At 43.6% G+C, this 19,817-nt stretch overlaps 2 protein-coding genes and 1 non-coding gene across 3 annotated transcripts; 1 reads left to right on the top strand and 2 right to left on the bottom strand.

The window, feature by feature from the left end:
* Positions 1-1,444: 1,444 nt before the first annotated feature.
* C17H17orf58 (chromosome 17 C17orf58 homolog) lies at positions 1,445-10,186 on the bottom strand. Its single transcript, XM_074160341.1, has 8 exons — positions 10,164-10,186; positions 9,336-9,658; positions 8,766-8,821; positions 7,459-7,588; positions 4,895-5,521; positions 4,693-4,791; positions 3,024-3,215; positions 1,445-2,397 (listed from the first exon to the last, which is right to left on the bottom strand). The coding sequence occupies exons 1-8, from the start codon at positions 10,184-10,186 to the stop codon at positions 2,213-2,215; spliced, it is 1,635 nt and encodes a 544-aa protein (XP_074016442.1). The 3' UTR covers positions 1,445-2,212.
* On the bottom strand, positions 9,667-9,739 carry TRNAR-CCG (transfer RNA arginine (anticodon CCG)). The gene has a single exon. It is a non-coding gene; the product is annotated as a tRNA-Arg (tRNA).
* Positions 10,187-11,401: 1,215 nt separating the features above from the next.
* On the top strand, positions 11,402-17,487 carry KPNA2 (karyopherin subunit alpha 2). Its single transcript, XM_074159940.1, has 11 exons — positions 11,402-11,501; positions 12,292-12,407; positions 12,505-12,642; positions 13,054-13,142; positions 13,968-14,236; positions 15,027-15,121; positions 15,220-15,483; positions 16,100-16,333; positions 16,420-16,602; positions 16,711-16,860; positions 16,958-17,487. Exons 1-11 carry the CDS (start codon positions 11,402-11,404, stop codon positions 17,048-17,050), a joined length of 1,731 nt encoding a protein of 576 aa, XP_074016041.1. The 3' UTR covers positions 17,051-17,487.
* The last annotated feature ends 2,330 nt before the right edge of the window (positions 17,488-19,817 follow it).

Below are 19,817 nucleotides of genomic sequence, written 5' to 3'. Positions count from 1 at the left end.
TCAATTGCCGTAGGTTGAGGTACTTTTTCTTGATTTATTAGTGGTATTCTTTTATAGTTTAATAGTGTTACTGAAAATCTAGCTCTTGTAATTAGTGCCCACCTTTCTTAAAAGCCTGGTAAATTCGTAAGATTTATGATCTCTGTTGAGTCCTCCTCTTTGTTTTTTTCACAAATTATTGCAACATCTGTTTCAAAATGGTCATATATTCTAACACAGATTTTGATAACATGAACTATACTGACTCGATTGTCTTTTTGTCAAGTGACAAAGGAGTCACCATCCAAGCAAGAAAGGAAAGGTAAGGTGACTAACACAAACAGAGAACACAGAATGAATTGCTCTTCAGGCTTTCTTCTAGAGCAATAGCTGTGTCTGAGTGGTGCAGACACTGTGTCAGTTACTGGCATTTTACTCAGGCTTTGGATGTCACCAGCACTGCTTTACTATCATTTATCTCTTCTGAGAGACAATCAAAATGAGACCTAGCTGGGGATGTTATTTTGGTACCCACACTTTGCCTGTTTTAGATTACAGTAATGTCTTGGGGGTGGGGAAGGGTGCTTAATTGCTGTTCTGGGCAAATGGATGACTGTAGGACTTGCTGGTTTGTCCCTGGACTTCAGTGGAAAATAGAAACAAAGAAACTTGAGATTCGCTTGTAACCCTTCCTCCTTCCTTCTGTCCCTCCCAGTCCGTCCCATGCTTTGATTCGTTGCCAAGAACAGTCCTGCCAAATCAAAAGCCCCCTCAAAATCTCTCAGGAAAATTCCATCTACATATGCTGCGCTCTGTGCGAAATCTTTCACCTAACAAAAGTGAGACAGTCTATTTTTTTTTTCAGATGGGCACAAGCTACGAGTCAATTTGTTGTATAGTGACGGCCTTCTATGTGCCAAAATATATGATGTTTGCTCTTGGTGTTTGGCTTCTATTCTGTATTAAGAAATACTTCATCCTCTGTGCCGTATCACCCGTATGCCACTCCGTAGCTTTTCAGTGACACTGAATCAAGCTGCGGATGTGTGCAAGGTAGATCTGTGTCAGAACTCACTTTGCTTCAAAACACAAAATGCTTATAGAAGCCACTGCTTCCTGTTCCAGGTCCCATCAGAGATATCACTGTAGGTATATATTTTTTTTAAGCCTGACCACATTGTGCCTTTTTTTTTTTTTTTTTAAACATCAATATATATCTTAAAATCCCCAACTGACTCATCAGACAAGAAGATGCCATTGTTTAATATCACTGTAATCCTTTGGAGTCTTTCAGAACCCAGGAAACAGTGAACCCAGAAACCCATGAAGATTCTATCAGTTTCTTTTAAAAACTTAACGATCCATGAATATTGACTCTCGAACACTGAACATTAAGGCCTCCTTTGCAGAGGTTTCATAGGTTCTTACATCTCCCCACACCAAAGGTAAAAAGATTGTATCTTTGATTCAAAAAGTAACTTTACTGATGCGCAGGTACAAACTTGGTAACATTTCCCATGGGAAAATGACACTCAGAACACAGTTCTAGGACTGAACTTTTAAGGAACTGGGGTGTAACCAGGCACACAAAATGTGCGTGCAATTGCATTCTTACTTTGCATTCCTTGGCATCAACTTGTGCTGTTACTTGTAAGCCTAATTGAGCATTTGTGTTGTGCGGTTACATGATTTGCCTTCAGTTAGTGTATTCATATAATTACATAGCTATTTTGTGTGCTTCATGTGAAAATCCAGCTCTGTTTGAAGAACGATGTAATTTTTAAAAGTAGTGTGGACATGTCAGAGGGTACCAAAACAATACAAATGATAGTGAGTTTTGTTGGTTTCTTTTGAATCAAATGCATGTAATACTTTAGGCAGAATTGTGTGAAAACACAATGGACATCCTCTAGAGATAAAGCTGTGGTACCGTCTAACATTTGTTCAAGGTTAAGGGTTTGAAAGTGCAGTTACTACTTGTGTAGCTGGAACAACGCCTCCAGAGTTTTACTTGACAATTACTACAGACTATCTGGGCAGGGGAGGCAATAGTAACCTGGGCCTCTGAAGACCGCTAGAGCAAATTCATGATCAGTTAAGTTCCCTAGACTGGCTTCTGAGCTAAGCTTAACAATATCTGGGTATCTAGTCAAAGCATTCAGGTCGTGTGTTTATTCTGGGAGATAAATTCTGCTGCTGCCCATGTCCTAGATGGAGGGAGGTTCCTGGAGCCTTATCTGCATTTAGTGTGAGCTGCTTGCACTTTGCGATTCCTCTTCCTGTTGAATCTCTTCACGTAACTGCTGCTTCTGAGCAAGCCGTCCCCTGGCCTCAGGTGCCCATGTAGAAACTGCAGCAGGTTTGCAGGGATCTGTCGTCTCTTGTGGTAGATCTGACCCATCACGATGTATCTGCTGCCTGCAAAATAAAGGAGACGTCCGTGCTATGAAGAAAGCATGGATTCATTCACTGCACTCGCTCAAAAGACAACAGGTTATGAATAGGTGTGAAGTTGTGCCTTGCAGAAATAGATCCTGAACGTGTGGCTCAGTACAGTGGCACATGCACACTGAGCTTCAGTGGGACTTGTGGGTTGTGCTTGCATGGAAATAATTATTTACTATGTTGTATTGCAATTAGAAGCTCTTTGGGGGAAACGCTGGTATTTAATGAACTTGCATTTAGAAGGAAAACTGGACTACTTACAAATACACCAGATTAAGCTCCTGCATATAATTTTTTTTGGCAATCCTGAAAACTTGCAATCTTTTTGGAACTGGATAAGGTTAAGAAAGGACTACGCTGCTACCTGACTTCTTCACACAAATGGTTCTCTCCTGAAAATTTAAACAAACGGGGAGGGAAAAAGTTCTCCAGTATAACAGTAAAGACTTTTTTCCTTTTTTCTTTTTTTTTTTTTTTTTTTTTTTTTTTTTTTTTCAAAATATCACAACAACCCAGGATAAGCCTATTAAACTAGGGCAGACTAAAACCGCGCTGCATGCAGGAGGTGTAGTGGAATGGATTTAGCTGGAATGATTTACCAAGTTTAAAGTCCAGACACGGTTTACTGCAGTTTAAAGTATCCACAACCAGAATGTGAACTCGAAAGAAGAAGCCATCAGGAGTAATATACAGGCGACTCATCTTGTATAATCCATCACTGTTTACCAAAAGTGTAATCAAGTGGACTCCATTCCCCAGTCTTTCCATGTTATAAACAATTCCGTTCACTGCTGTTTTAAGGGAAGAAGGGGGGGGAAAAAAGCAACCATCAGGTTATGTGTCTTGGTTGCAACTCAGGGTATGTGTGAAGGCTCATTTAAAATGCTGTAAAGTAGGTGTCAGCAGAAATCGTTTGGCTCTATAGTGGGCAGTCTTGAAAATAGGGGTTGTTTCAAATAATCATATTTGATGAGAACAGCACCTTATATTTGTTGAGGAGTTGCTAACCTTGTGCTTTAAGGGTCTGAGATGTTTTAGTGAAGTTTATAAAATGTTTCAAAAGAAAGTGATGATTTTAGTACTGTTTTCCATAGTGATATGTAGAAAATGGACATAATTACCTAACAAAGTGAAATTTTCAAATTTAAAACTTCACAATGAAGTCCAAAGCTAACCTGCTAGTAAAACACCTCAGCTTTTGAAACAGCTGTCTGCAGGAATCAGAAAACAACAAACCTTTTAGGCAGGTAAGGCAAGTGGGACTTTAATAACTGGCGTTACAGCTGCCCCACTGAGTAAGAACTCAGATTCAGGCGGTCATTCCTTAATCTGCACTGCAAGTGTAAAGAAATTAAAAGCTCTCTCTGATCACTGCAATGGAACCTTGGCTGATGTGTTGCTCAGACTGTCTTTTTCAATTTAAGAGATGAATGTTAAAGGCTGAAATGTACAAAGGTCGGGTCACTATAAGGCCTATGTTTGACAGGAGTGCATGAAAGTGGTAAAAAATAATATAGCATTTGTAGAAAGCACTTCCTGACTTCTCCATTTAGAGAAAACAGATGTCTTGTAACATGTTTATATTCTACAAATGGAAACATCTGTTACCACTAGGCATGTATTTTGCTTATCTCTTAAAATACTGTGAGAAGAAGTTGGTATCTATTTCACAACTTTGTAAGCACAAGGCAAGATTTCAGTCAGAAAATGCTTGCTCGTAAACAGTCAGTTCAAATATGCCAGGCTATTTTCTACCATCTTTAGCTCCATCAACTTGGACACAGGGACTACAAACATTGAGCCCTATGGAACTTCAAGGAGAGTCCTCTATACCGAGAGGATCACAGTTTTATTTTTGTTTGGTTCTCCATTTTATCTTAATTTGAAATTTCAGCCCCCAAAACCACAAAGTTGTTATAAATAGTAAGAAGTAACATGGCTACAATGTTTAATCTTAGAGTATCTAAATTGGTCTTTTTGGTTGAGTTGACCAGCAGCAAGAACACTGCCTTCCTCCCAGGAGTGGAAAGGAGAAGAAACAGAAAAAAGAGCAATTCTAGCCCAAGGTAGGGAAAGGGTAATCTAAGACTTGGTACCATTTGTCACAGTGCATTTATAAAGAGCTGTGATGGGTCCCTTTAATGTACTTAGTAATTATTTAACATACTCAGTGAAACGGTATCTTAAAAGCAGAAGTGAAATGTCAGCAGTAGATGAACAAAAGCAGCCCCTGCTTTGTCTGTGTGGTTCCTGGAGGACACAACTTACCGAATTCGCTCGCACAGTAGGCCTCCACTTCATCTCTCTCTTTCTTGCACTCGGTCAGACATGCCTTCTCCTTATCACCATCTAGAACAGGCACATAGGCTGAAGGACAGCATGGGCCCTTTTGGGATATTCCATCCAAATTAGGCTACCCAACCTTTGGAAAGCTCAGGATATCCCTTGCCAGAGCAGGCTCTCCCCTTACCTTTCTTCAGTGCACTGAAGTGGTACGGCAAGCTGGATGACTGGCGGTTGGTGACCCAGGAGGGTTTGGTGACAGTCCTGAAGGCATCAGTGTGTTTATAGGGCATTATCTTGCGTGGTCGGTTGAAGTGATCCAGTGTGTTAGGATCATCTGACTCCACTGCTCCAGAGTCCAGAAAAGGATGAGCCTCCACTAAGGATGTCATCTTTAGGTAGGAAGATGCTGCGTGCTGGAACTGAGCCGACACACTGTTGGCAGCCTCAGCCAGCCGTCTATCTGCGTGCTTTCTATTGGTGTGGTTGAAGTCAAAGGAGGAAGGAGAAGGCCCCTCAGTCAGGCTCTCCAGAGGCAGGGCCCCTCCATACTGCGAAAGGTGTTTCCTCAGGCCCGTGCTGTTTTCTAGAGAAGGCTTGGTGTGTTTCTTTTTGTCTGATGAGAGAAAGATGATTTTGGGAGGTTTTGGCCACTGCAGGTCAGTGGAAGGCAGAAGCCAACGTTCAGTGTGATTCTCCCTGGCGCTGCTGGTGGCCCAGGCTGGCGATTTGAGGTGGCCAGGCGCAGCATCTGCTGAAGTGTAAGCATCTTTGCTGAGAGTCTGACTGGATTTCTCAACATAGGGCAGGGGTCCTACAAACAAAAAAAGGAGAAAGTGTATTAGCGTTTTAATTTTTTTATTCCACATGCTTCTGAATGGGAAGCACCTGGCAAATTTGAGGCTCTAGTCTGTAAGTAAGCCCCTCAACAGTAAGACAATATAACCAATAAATAGTTCAACAGATCAAATATAGTAGAGGTCCTCATTCTTCCGTACTCCAACATGGAAAGTCCAGTACGGAGAATGCAGCTGTGTGAGCAAAACACAGGAGATTTGCATTTTTACTTTATTATTGTTGCAAATTAAAAACAGGACTTATAAACAAACCCTTTTCTCAAAAGCCTGAATCTCCAGGGAGCATCTGAGGAAGCAAGGTTCACATTGCCATTTGGGATGCTTGTTTAAAAGACCATGACAACAGAACTATTTGGTTTTCCCATCCATGGGATGCCTTATTGACAATGCCATCTGGACTGTTCAGCAGCTTTGGGCTTTGAATGCTACTGAAAAGATCTCTATCCACAGTTTTGGTCTCTGACTTTTGCGCTACAGAGCTGTATAGTAGCAGTACCATTGCCTGGTAGCTAGGCTATTGCTGTTGAGTAACAGGTATTTCAAGGCTTTTCTTCAGTTGAGAGGACAAGGCTTGTGAAATAGAGGAAGTGTCTGGGAATCTAGTGAAAAATGGAATAGCTTAATGACATTGTTCACACAAGCTGGACAGTCATCAAGACCTTCGTTTATACCTTCACCTTGATCACTTGGACCTCACAAAGCAAAATGACTTTCCATTTAGCCTGGGAAGAGAGAAATTTCCTCTTGCAGTTAATCTTCCTTTTACTTTAGTCCTTCACTGCATGTCTTCAGTTAGCCAGCAGAGTTTTAAAGCAGTTCACCCACACACAGCCGTTGTCTGGGTGTTCACTGACTGTGGTTAGCATCGTGTAGGAGGCTGATCCTAACTCCTTATGTGAAAAGAGATATTTGACATACACAGATGAACAATGTCCTGATTTATCTTCTATAACTGACTCAACTGGTGACCTTGCTGCTTCTCCCCCTTTGCTCTCACCAGCTGCTGTCATGGGAAAGATTCCCTGATATTTGGGCTGGCCAAATGTAAAGTGAAAAGAATGTCCATGAAGAAAGGGGTGGAAGAAGTCCAAGCTAAAGAAAGCAATAGGCAAGGGTGTGCTGGAGATGGTTCAATGTGAAGCTGTGAACTCTGAACAGGTGTTCTGGACTTGGTTTTTTTTTTAAGTATACTTTTCTACTACCAGTTTATCATGCCTTCTCAGTCATGGATTGTAACAAGAATTAGTTCATTTTTCTCTACTCGATCTATTCAGGACCTTGAGATCCATTCCCCTATGCCAGCATATTCCTATCTAGCCCTTGCAACCTCAGAAATACAACTGCAACATAATCAGCTCCTGGACGTCTTCCCAATGGAATAGAAGTATATCTTATTTCTGTACATCAATGAGGTACTAAAATAAAATTAAAAAACCAGACCTGTTTAGGACAGCTTGCTGCAGGCACACGTGGCAACACAGAGCATGTTGAAATAAATCAGAAATCTGAAGTTTACAAGTGAGGGGAAGGAGACTAAAAGGGAAAAGTCACATACAAATAAAAAGAAATCCCATCATATGCAAAAGCAAATCAGACTTCAGCTGCAGAATAATGGCTAGCAGCATTCATGGCACCAGCTAACTGCCTGCTTTTGGCAGGTGCTCTTAATTCTTTCAAATGCTGACAAATCAAATATTGCAATTTACATTCCCATCCCACAAAACATGTTGAAATGTTTTTTGCTTGAGCCCTTACGTGATTACTGCTACTGCTTGCTAAAAAGACTACAGCTGAAGAGGGCTGCTCGGGCAAGAATTTGTAGCAATGTGTTTAGTCTCCCCTGATACCAAAGGCAAATATGCCCCAGCCCCGCTTTGAATGTTAACAGACTTACCGGCCACTGAGCTGGAAGATGATCTAACGACAAAGCAGAGGAGCCAGAACACTTTGGTTGTCATTTTGAAGTAAAGTTTTTCCAGACTCAACGTGAACTGGAGTCTTTTACGCCCTTCCCCCAATTCATGCTAATGAGAGGCAGCCTTAGGGGAAACAGGAATCACTCACTGGACAACCCACTGGAGCAAGACCAAGCTGCTGCCGTCCCCGCGAGCCTCCCACCACCCCTGCCTAGGAGGAATGTGCATGGACACCCCTTTCCCATATGTATACCCGGCTATACTGCCCCCAGTCACCCGTGTTTCTGTGAATAACAGATGGATATGTGTTTTTAGCAACAGATTTTTATTTTAGAGGAGGGTCTTGCTTCCTATGGCATTTTATAGACAAAAATCATACAGAACAAATATGGTTTTACTGGACATGGGGAGTGACATTATAAAGTGCACTTGACAGATGCATCACCTCTGCAATTCAGCCTCTGTACAGGATATGCTCTATGATGAAACATATTTAGGTATTTCTGTCCACCCCCAGTTATGCAGCTGGTAATCTCTTTTAGTTTAAGGAACCCTTTCCAGTGATTCTTTTCAGACTGAAAAATGTAGGAGTTACTGTCCAGTCTTTTATCTGCTGACCCCAGATAAAGCTTCATTTTCAAATCTGTATTTGCTAACATAAAGAACTCTGAAAATTTTCACACAACAAACCAAGTCTGATTTGGATTACTGAATTAAGTAGGCTTATTCCTATGTTCCCAGCTGAAAACAGGTGATGTTATTGCTAGACAAGATTTCCATTGTGACAGTTTATGTCACTGGCTACTACTGTCATGAGAGTTAGTGAACTCATTCGTGCCTTTAAGCTGTGACAAACAATTTAAAAAATCTATAAAAGAACTACATCCCAGCTCCTTAAACATCCCCAGCAGAAAATCTGCCCATCCTTAATGCCTTTGTCATGTGGTCCAGCTATTGCCTAGTTTAAACACTGTTTTGTACTGTCTTAATTAAGCAGTTTAATAAAAGTCTTAAAAGTACAGGTCTTTGTCTCAAGCAGCTACTGGTGAAGACACAGAAAATAAGCCAGAATGATATGCAAAATAACTGAATTTTTAACACATCTGTTATTCAGAGTGTTTTTTACTGCAACATTTATTAATCCTTATTTTCCAGCTATTTTAACCATTTTAATTATGAAAGTATTTCAACTTAGCTATTGTAGAAATGAGACTTCAAACTAAGGACGAGACAGAGGTGAGCTCATATATTCATGTGCCTCGTCTCCCACTCAACTGGTGCGTACCTGCGGCAAGCGAGAGAAGTCAGGGGTGCGACAGACCCCTGCTGTTGAGGGTTGTGCTGAGGATGGATGGACAGACGGACAGATGGACGCATGAGTGTCCTGCAGACCTTCTGTGCTCCAAGGAGTCTTCTGTTTAAATTAGCTGGTAGTGTAACTCAGCCTATATTAATGCCTGACTATGCCTGTATGAATGAGTTTCTCCAGACTCTGTACTTGGGCAGGACCTTGATTAAAGGGGCAGTAAGCACGTTTGCAGTATTTCTACCGTTCAAGAAGCTACAGGTACACCAGCAGCAGCGGAGAGGACTCCTTGCTCTGAAGAAAACAACGGACCGACAGGGCAGTGGCCACATCCTGGCCCGGGAGGCCGCAGAGAGCTGTGCTGGCACCAGCAGCAGGTTTGCAGGCTCGGGTTCCCCTCCGCGTTTACCACCAGGGCTCTGGAGCGCCCCTACGGCTCGACCCCGGGAGGGAGACGGCGGCACCCGCGCCCCGGCCAGCCCACCCTCAGCTCCGCCCCGGGACCGGCGCCTGAGGAGAATCGCCCGCCGGCTCCTCGGGGCCACTCACCAGCCACAAATATGCGGTGGCCAGAGGCGATGCCCGCTCCGGCGGAGGCCCTCGGCTGCCTCAGAATCCCCGAGGGCAGGAGGGCGCTGGCGGGCTCAGTGAGGCCTCGGTGCCGACGGGCAGGACAGGCGCCCCGCTGACAGGGACGCGACTGCGGAGGGTGCGTCTGAGGGAATTTGCGGCCGTCCCAGCCGGGCAGCGCGGTGCTGGCTCCGCTCCGGGTCTCCCTTACCGGCCCCGGCCGCTGCAGTGGCGCGGCTAAAAGTATCTGTGGGGGCCCCGCTGGGCGATAATAGCGCGCGATAGGCCGCACTACAAAACGTCTACGGTACGACCCAGATGGGACTCGAACCCACAATCCCCAGCTCCGGAGGCTGATGCCTTATCCATTAGGCCACTGGGTCACCCAGCATCGCTCCTTCGCGCCGCACTGGAAGAGCCGCACCCGGCCGCCGCTGGCTCCGCCCCTAAACGTCCTTTCACGTTCTCTCCGCTGGCGAGTGGGAGGCCCCGCCCCTCCGCCTCAGCCCGTCGCGCGCGGCGGCCGTTAGCGCCCTCCTCAGGGGATGTGCGCGCGCCACAGCCGCCCCCTCACCGGGAGTGTCGTGCGCTCACGCGCCTCCCGGCTTCGCGCTACCGCCGCGTCCCTTCCGCTGCCATTAGCTCCGTCTTGTCTGCTCTGCACTGGGCTTTCTACCCTCGCGGCCCTTCTTCGCTCCTGCGCACCCTGGGCTGTCGCCGTTCCCTCAGCCGCAGCCTTCCTCCACCCCTCTGTTAGTCGCGCTCCTGTGTTGATAACAGTCCTTCACGCTGTGACACCATCCTCACCCCGCAAGGCACACTCGCCCCATATCGGCCTGCAGCCGCCTCCCGTTTCCAAATGGCTGACAGCTCTATCCCTGCCCTGGAACACCCATCCCTGCAGCCTCCTCGTCTCCTTCATCCAGGTCATGCTGCTCCAGACCACGGACTCCCCAGCAATTTATGACGCAGCGGACTCTCTTCACGCTGGCCCTGCGATCCTCCTGCACACCAGATGTCCTCAATTTCTACTTTTGAGCTGCTTTTTTTTCTGTCAAACTAAGTCCTTTTTCGGTATCCCCATTTGTGATTCAAGTGTTTTCTTGTCTTCCCTACTATTGCTTAAATGTTTGTGTGATGTTTTTATTTTACAATGATCGTAACTGTAAGGCCCAAAACAAGCTATGTAAAATGCACTGGTAATTCCTCTTCTTCTGAAGATGTCTTTATCAACTAGCATATGGATCTGCAGGTTAGTATAAGTGGTTTAATGTAATGGTCTAACACACCAATGTATCAATGTGCATCTCTGACACTTCTCTGCCCTGAATTGTACATTATAGGCGTCAAAGTGCTTGAGTTGCTGGCAGAGCCATGTTTTTTCCCCAGGTTTTATGGTTTGAATTACACCTGTGAAACAGGGTGTTCTTCTGTATTCCATCCCTTGTAAATAGGCCAAACCCATCTGAAACAATTCCGAATCTGTTGGTTTTCTGGATATGCCACAGGGATGGACATACCTTTTTTTGACATTCTGTATGATTTAATTTTGATCTGTTCTTGAATTGCTTTCAACTGCAACCTCACATCCCGTTATCTTTAAATTCCTGTGTACCACGTTTCTGGGAGACAACACGGCGAGTCTCAGGAGAAGCCTGTGGTGACCGGTTGGTTACTGAAGTAGAAAATATGCTCAGTGTGAGGCAATGGCATATTACTGCCCCGAACGGCTCACAACGGGGCGGCCTCCCTCCTCTCACCCACCCAGGGGTGCAAACCCCGCCCGCCATCCCAATCTCCTTCCCGGGCCAGCCCCCACGGAGCCCTCCGGTGAAACTGCAACTCCCAGCATGCCTTCCGACGAGCGGCTGAGGCGGGAGCGCGGGGTATTCCCGCGCGTTGAATGCCGGGAGTTGTAGTGCCGGGGCGGGATCGGTTGCGCGAATACGTGAGGTCTGGTCCGCCCTTCCGGGAGGACAGCGGAAATTCATTCCCCTGCATCGCGAGACGGGCTGCATTTCAAACGGGCCAATCAGGAGGTTGCTATGGCTCGAACGGGCCAATGGCAGGGCGAGGCCGCGGGAAATTTAAATGCAGCCCGGAGCAGGCGGGGGCAGTGGTGGTGTGCTCGCAGGACGGAGGCTGGTGTGCGGAGACAGCGGCGGAGGTGCCGGGCCCCGGGGGTGGGGGGCGGGGGGCAGCCTGCGGCAGCGGGAAGCCGAAAGTCGGGTGTGGAGTAGTGGGGGTCTGTCAGAAGAGGCTGTGCTCCGTCGGCGGTAGGGCAGGCACTACGGTGGGGGCTCCCTGCGGAACCTGTCGGATCGCCGTGCTCACAGGTCGCTCCCTGGAGTGGGGCCGGCGAGTCCCAGAACGGGCTGCGTGTTCCGGCTGAGTTGTGGGCGAAACGAAGGCAGTCCTTATGCGGTGGGTCACCTTGGAGTTGGCTGAGGTGCAGGGGCCTGCCTCTTAGCGGTGTAGCTGCTACCGTGTGCTGCTGGCTGCACTGGCACAGTAAGGCCTCCCGGGGGGCATTCCCAGTGCGAGATCTCTTTGTTCCCATCAGAAAGGGTCGGAGTGGGACTGGGTGCCTGTGCAGTATAGATACGACACAGTGAAAGTAGTTCTTAAAAGTATGTGTGTTGTCTGTGGGAAGGAAAGCCAGTCTTGCTCCTAAAATCAATGACTCTAATCTTTGTGGTTGGAAGAGTTGTAAAACGACGTATGTGTGTTTACTGCTTTTGTGTTAATGCTAGAGCTTGATGTAACACCTAGGCATTTAAAGAGACAGCTTTTATGTCTCTGGTATCCTCTATCAAGACGGAGGCTGTTATTGTATCTAATATGGACAAGTGTCTCTCATTCTCAAGTATTGATCTCAGTTTTTAAACTTAACTCTTGTGAAGTAAACTTACTGTTTATTCTCTGCTGTTTTCAGGCTTGTTTTTATCTGTGTGTCTCAAAAATCAAATAAGCAAGATGTCTACTAATGAGAATGCCAATGCAGCAGCAGCTCGCTTGAACAGATTCAAGAACAAAGGAAAGGATACTACAGTGAGTATTTTGATGCAATTAATATTTTAGCTAGCCCTCATATCTTTAAAGGTGAGTTGTAAAAGCCAAGAACTTGCTATGAATGTATATTCTCCAGGAAATGAGAAGGCGGCGTATTGAAGTCAATGTAGAACTGAGGAAGGCTAAGAAAGATGAACAGATGCTTAAAAGAAGAAATGTTAGCACTTTACCAGATGATGCTACTTCTCCCCTTCAGGAAAACAGGAGCAATCAGGTAAGTAGGTACTTGGAATGGGCACATTTGGAGGTCTGGCAATATGAGCTCATGCAGTCGCACTAGTTAGTGTACATCCCTTCTTGTGAGGGACACAGCGTTACTACATATACATTACCATCTTAAGTCTATACTACCAATTCTAATGGGCAACACTCTTAAAGTGTAGCTTAGCCAGTTGTGTTTAACCCTATTGTAACAGTGGTGTGAAGCACTTGATTAAAAAAAGGTTCCAGTAGTTCAGATGACTGTAGATAAAACTGTAGCTGCTGAGGTTTTGGAGTATCACCTCTTAATAAAGGAAGTGGTTGTAAAATGGAGTCTACTCATAGTATTGCACAGAAGGCCTCTGTGGTCATGAAGACACATGCCTTTCCAAACAAAGTGTTCATGTAACTTTTTATTGTACAGGTTTCGGCACACTGGACAGTTGAAGAAATAGTCAAAGGAGTTAATAGTAATAATATGGAGCTTCAGCTACAGGCTACTCAAGCTGCCAGGTAAGGATTTTAGAGGTAACCAGTTCAGCTGTGTGAGCCTGTAACCAGGCAAGGTAAAAGAATTGGCTTATGAGCCTGGGTGTCTACTGATGGCAGCAGCTGTAGCTCTTCTGATTAGACAGCATTTTCAAAACCCGAGTCAACCTTTCATACAATGTTTAGGTACACTTAATTTAGTCATAATTTTATTGAAATAGCATGGCTTTTAAATGTTTAAAATGCCTGAACATTTCTCTAGTAATTCTTTCTGGTGGTTTTGAGGTGGCAAAATAGACAGTAGTCAATCTCAAGAGTTGTGGGAGTAAAAATAATAAACCGTTTTTTATAGCGGAATAAGATATCTTTAAACCGTGTTAACACTTGACTACAATATTTGAGTGCAGGGATCTACCTTAGAATAACATGAACAGTAGGATGACTGGGTTTGAAGTATACCAAATTTCCTTTCTGCTTCCAAATCTAAAATCTCTTTAGGAAGCTTGTATATTGCTGCAGTGCTGCTTCTGGCAGTCATTAACCTGTCTACTGAGGAACCTTTAGCAATTCAAATGTATTATGACTCCTGCAGGTCTGCTTTATTTCAGAGTCTGAACAGAACCTCTCATACAGTGAAGACATGCCAAAAACAATGTTAACAGAGGTTTAGGGAGCTAGCGTTCAGCTTGTCTATATTTCTCCTTCATGTCTTGTTGTGTTGCTTTCTCTGAATGTTAAGGCAATGCTAAACCTTTTCTTTTAAATATGAATCTCTTTAGACTGATTAATGGAATCTGTTCAGATGTCTGCAGGTGAAAAATAATGCCTTTTGTTTGTCTTCCTCCATAGGAAACTCCTCTCAAGAGAGAAGCAGCCCCCAATAGATAACATAATTCGGGCTGGTTTGATTCCAAAATTTGTCTCCTTCTTGGGTAGAGCAGACTGTAGCCCTATTCAGTTTGAATCTGCCTGGGCGCTTACCAACATTGCTTCTGGCACATCAGAGCAAACAAAGGCTGTAGTAGATGGAGGGGCTATTCCAGCCTTTATTTCACTACTGGCCTCTCCCCACACTCACATCAGTGAACAGGCTGTGTGGGCATTAGGAAATATTGCAGGTATGTCAATCTGCAGCACAACTCTTCCAGACCGGCTCCCTTATTTAACATAGGAGGACATTACTACTGACATGTCATGTAGCATGCTGAGCTTCTGGGGAACTCTGCCTGAATGCTTTTCAAGTAAAGCCATGCCTTGCAATGTAGAATATGCTATAGACAATAAACCACAAAACCTAAACTGGTCAAAATTAATATTTGCTGTACTATGGTTTCCAACAGCTGTGCCTTACAGAGAACAGTGAATTCTCATGGAGAGAAAATGAGCACAATAAAAGCCTTGTTTGATTAAGGTTTTCTTGAAGTTTGTCTTTAGAGTTTTTTAAACTCAATTGTAAGGCACTTCTTGTAACTGGCAATAGAATAATTCAGTCTGGCATTCCTTCAGCATCATACTATAGAATTCAGTCATGCAACCAATGATTATAATGCATTTAAAGCCCTGTGTTGTGGCAAGAGCTCTGTTCTAGTAGTAGGAATTAGATATGTTTTCAAAGAAATATGCAAGTCCCTGCTTAATTATGAACTCTAAGAAAAGATAAATAAAAGCATGCTGTAAATTATCTCTTTTTCCAACAGGGAAAAAAAATTAAGCTCGGTGGCTTGATTGGAAAAACAAAACATGCTTGTCATGCAACTTAACCATGGCATTAGTCCTGTAGTCCTCATTTCTTTTTATTTTATCCATCCCTCCTTAAGCAGAACAAGTCATCCTCTGACACATAATGATTCTGCATGCACACATTCTTCTGTTTTGGTCTTCACCTGTTTATTTTTCTTGTTTTCTCAGGGGATGGTTCTGCCTATAGAGATCTGGTTATTAAATTTGGTGCAATTACGCCGCTCCTGAGTCTACTGGCTGTTCCTGATCTCTCTTCTCTGGCTGTAAGTGTGTGGTACAATTCAAGTCACAGTTACTAATAAGTGAGCAAAAGAGCTCAAGTAACTAAACAGTTGCTACCTATTTATTTCAACTCTTGCAGTCTGGATATTTACGCAATGTTACCTGGACCCTCTCAAACCTGTGTCGTAATAAGAATCCTGCACCACCCATAGAAGCTATTGAGCAGATTCTTCCAACTCTTGTTCGTCTTTTGCACCATGATGATCATGAGGTGTTGGCAGACACATGCTGGGCACTTTCCTATCTAACAGATGGTTCCAATGACAGGATAGAAGTTGTAGTGAAAACAGGATTGGTGCCACAACTTGTGAAACTCCTGGGATGTAGTGAACTGCCAATAATGGTAAGCTATCAGACATGCAGATTGCTGTTGCTTGATTTGAGTCGTGGATAAAACTACAGTTAGAATAGTGTCCATGTAACTGATGCTTTTTATTCATAAATCTGATGACTGTTTCAGGTTTTGCTTGCGTAAGACTTGAGCTTCTATCTTGCCTGGAGACTGACCCACATGAGGCATAGACTGTTAAAGACTATCAAGCTTCTTTGCATAATTGTTGAATTTAACACACAGGCCAGCACAACAGTCAACATCCCTTAAAGCTTGCTTTTAACTAAACTACTATTGCAAATCCGCATTCTAGGGCCAGTGTTTAAAGTGGGCTCTGTGCACACTATAAAATAGTACAATAAAACCATGTTAGTACTTAGGAGATGGTTTTTCCGAAGCTTTGCCATGGGTAGTTGTTTGCAGATTGGCCTGGGAAAGTGTGCAGTCTTGGCATGCTTAATGTCTGCGGATATAATGCTAACGAGGAACTTAAAACTCATCAGTACATAGCATATCATACTGTTAACTGGGTAAGCTAGAGCAGAGGGGCATCAAGTATGGCTGTACTTATTCAAATCCAGATTAGAGAATACTTGTTTTCCTAAGTTCTATTTCGTATTTGTTTCAGACTCCTTCATTAAGAGCCATAGGAAATATTGTCACTGGTACTGATGAGCAGACACAGATTGTTATCGACTCAGGAGCACTTTCTGTCTTTCCAAGTCTCCTTTCTCATCATAAAAGCAACATTCAGAAAGAAGCAGCGTGGACAATGTCCAACATCACTGCTGGACGACAGGACCAGATTCAGCGAGTTGTGGACCATGGTCTTGTACCTTATCTCATTGGTATTCTCAGAAAGGTAAACAAAAGCTATATTTACTAGGTTGAGGCTTTTGCTATTCCTACTACTGTTTGTGTTTAAATATCCTGCTTTTACTTTCATAGGGGGATTTCAAGTCTCAAAAGGAAGCTGTGTGGGCTGTGACTAACTACACAAGTGGTGGAACAACTGAACAGATAGTGTATCTCGTTCAGGCCGGTGTTGTTGAACCCCTACTGAATCTCCTCTCAGCTAAAGACAGCAAAACTGTGCTAGTTATTCTGGATGCTATTTCTAATATCTTCTTGGTATGTGGGTGCAGTAGACTCAGTCATTGTCCGAGGTGTTGCTAATGGTTCTCCAGTAGTTGGTGATATGCACCTCTCCTGAGGTTATCCCATGCTTGTGTCTTGCAGACTGCTGAGAAGATTAATGAGACTGAAAAACTTTGCCTCATGATTGAGGAGTGTGGAGGTCTAGACAAAATTGAAGCTCTTCAGTCACATGAGAATGAACAAGTATACAAAGCCTCATCCACCCTGATTGAGAAATATTTCTCAGCAGAAGTAAGTGGCTGCAGGAAGTTATTTTTTTCCATTTTTATTTTCTATTGTAGCACTGACTACTAGGTTGAAATGCTCTTTCAAAACTCTTTTCTTCTAGGAGGAGGATGACCAAAATGTTGTACCGGAATCTACTGCTGACAGCTACACTTTCCAAATTCAGGGCAATTCTCCAGATACTTTCAACTTCTAGGTCTTGCATATACTGCAACAACCTGCAAGTTGTTTGGCACACAAATGACTTGCCACCTCTTTGTCTTAAAAGTTCCTCTTGAGTTTTACTGTGTGGGTTTGGTGTTTTTTTTTGTGACCTGTAGCACTTTGTCCAACTGAAACATACTTGAACAGTTGAAAACTGTACATATTGTGTGAATTTCTAACTGTAAACTTCATTCTTTCTGAGAGATACCTGTAAATACTCATTTTCTTTCTGTCTCTTACTGTCCCTGTCAGGCACAAGAATGCAAGTGGCCAATACAGACTTCTCGCAAAGCATGAGCCACTACTGTGCATAACCTCTTTGTAACCTATTACATTCTACACAACCTATTGCTGTAATCGGTACAGAGTAGGCTTTTAAAGAGGATTTATGTTTAAAGGTCAATAAAGTGACATCAATACATCAAACCGAACTGTGTCAATTGCTCTCTTAAAATGTGACTGATAGGGTAAGTATAGTTAATTAAAATGTATAATGACAAGAATACGGGCCTAAACCATGAGAGATTTGATTCTGAAGATCATGATTTTGAAACAGCTTGGTCATGCCAAGCTCTGACTTCTGTGTATAACAGCCTTCTGTTACTGCAGAATAAACAAATTGCTGCTTCTCTCTAGTTTGTAGCAGCAATACTTAACTGTAAATAATTAGTGTGGAGAAGGTGTAAGTACAGCAGTTAACCAATTGTAAATATGTTCAGGTAGTCTCAGCACAGAGCACAGGAAATGCTTTGAAACAGTTGCCTGCTCTAAAGAGCAAAACCAAAGTCAGCTTGGACTCTACTGTCTCCCTGATTCTAAATGGTTACTTACAGTAACCTACTTGGTCTCTAAAGATGGTTGTGCAGTGTGGGTTTTTGGAGGTGGGGGGTAGTAGGCACAGAAGAAGAGCTGTAGTCCTGTTTTCTAGCTTCTTGGAAAAACTTGGATTGAGCTATTTCATTAACTGGAACCTCCTATGAGTCAATATGTCTGAAAAACTAAATTGACTCAGCTCTGAGCTTCTCTAGCTCTTACGGTGGTGCAGAGGTCAGTTTTTCATGGCTAGATTTCTCATAAGCATGGCATATTTGAAACATCCCCAAAATACAATACTGCAGCGACATGCTACCTTTCAATTTATTAATAGAAGGTAGGGGGAAAAAAAAATGTAATCTGTAAGCAATTCTCCCAGAGTTCTCATAGGCTTTGCTTCTCCCCGTGTAGGGCTACATAAGACTTACTTAAAAGAGTTATTGCTCTTAAAAGAGTATATGCTACTCTCGCTTCCACTATTGTGGTGCAAGGCTACTACTATCTACTTCGTGTTGGCTTACAAAAATGGTACCCTCATTGGAGGTTGATGATCGACCTCTCTGCGCAAGCCACTTGCTTGGATCTTAGGTACTGCTAGGTGGTGATGAATTACAAAAGGTAGCAGATAATCTGTCTGCATGTAAATTCATATTTCTTATTATGGTTTGTAGTAATGGTGTTACCTGTGACCTCACCAGCCTAAGCACACTGCTGCTGGGCCGTTCAAGCCATGTGAGTTTCTCCATCCAGCTCAGAACATGGCCTCAGAGATGCTGCCATTGCTGTCACTGGTGTAGCAGCAGGGGCTTGCAGATTTTATCTGTCACAAAAGATAGCCTTGCAAAAATCCCAGTATCCTGAACTAGTTACTAATGACTCCATACTCTTGACTGTACCGCTTTAACTGTTTTTCTTTACCCAAAGCAAAGCTGCAGCAAGGAATAAGTTTTACTATAGGAGTCTTTCAAGACAATCAGGCCAGTAGCTATTGTAACTCTATTGCATCTTCTGCTTGAAGGGCTGATGTCACTGTGACTGACCTTGTGTCTGTGTTTGTACTGCCAAGTGAAGGGTGAGAACAAACTGCAGCTGCTCCCAGCCCTGCTGCCTTCTGTACCCGCAAGAGGGACTGCAGGTGGCACCCAGCACCTGCAGAAGGAGACGTAGGCAGTGCCAGACTGAGGAGCAGAACCCAAGTCTAACACTACAGATACTGCAACCCCCTTGGGACCAGATCCCGACTTTATCTTCGCAGTACCCATGCGAAGTGGAAAGAACCATCTGCCTTGCAATACCTTTAATATTCTGGGGGGTAAATCCAACCGAGTAGGGCTCTTATGCATCTGCAGGGAAGCCTTGTGTGTCCTTTGTTGTCAAATCTCCGACTTTCATCTGAAAACATCAGTGTTAAAATCATTATTTTCTGTATAACTAACTGTCTATAGAGAACTGAAAGAATTAACCTATATAAAAGCAGATATCAAAAGTCAATCAATGCTTCCATATACTTTATGTTTGTAGGTTTATAAGGGCAATAACACAATGACTTGTGCATCAGAATTCTTGAGTAATTTTAGATTTCTAACTCTGTAAAATATTGCATCTTCCAGTAGAGGGTGCTACAGGCAACCGCACAGTCTCGTTTGCTTCTACGAGGTTGATGCGGAGTTTCACCCAGCCTGGACCACTCAGGTATGATGTATTTTATTTTTCTATTAAGAAAATACTGAGATAAAATCCATTGGGACACCTCTTATAGTTACAGAAAACATCTATGTGCTAATTCCTGAGTATTTAGCCAGATTAAATGTGATATCTCGGGGTACTGTTACTTTAAAACTCAACTCCTTGCTTTAACTGCTTTTTAGTATATATGCAGTTAATCTGGTTTTTCTATCTCTGTATATAGAAAAGGGGATGAGAACACAGAACACTTGTTGAATAGC

Source organism: Numenius arquata, chromosome 17 (genome assembly GCF_964106895.1).
Source record: "Numenius arquata chromosome 17, bNumArq3.hap1.1, whole genome shotgun sequence".
Taxonomy (NCBI): domain Eukaryota; kingdom Metazoa; phylum Chordata; class Aves; order Charadriiformes; family Scolopacidae; genus Numenius; species Numenius arquata.
The sequence above is the reverse complement of the archived record's forward strand: the minus strand, read 5'-3'. Positions and strand labels throughout refer to the sequence as shown.

Bases quoted from the DNA above. Each gene is read 5' to 3' on its own strand.
- C17H17orf58 (XM_074160341.1), bottom strand. From the start codon at position 10,186: ATGGGGCGAGTGTGCCTTGCGGG. The intron at 8,822-9,335 runs GTGAGTGGCCCC...ATCCATCCTCAG, and splicing joins CCACCGCATATTTGTGGCTG to CACAACCCTCAACAGCAGGG. The intron at 7,589-8,765 runs GTACGCACCAGT...GCCTCTCATTAG, and splicing joins ACTTCTCTCGCTTGCCGCAG to CATGAATTGGGGGAAGGGCG.
- KPNA2 (XM_074159940.1), top strand. From the start codon at position 11,402: ATGGCTCGAACGGGCCAATGGCAGGGCGAGGCCGCGGGAAATTTAAAT. The intron at 15,122-15,219 runs GTAAGTGTGTGG...CAACTCTTGCAG, and splicing joins CTGATCTCTCTTCTCTGGCT to TCTGGATATTTACGCAATGT. The intron at 16,861-16,957 runs GTAAGTGGCTGC...CTTTTCTTCTAG, and splicing joins AGAAATATTTCTCAGCAGAA to GAGGAGGATGACCAAAATGT.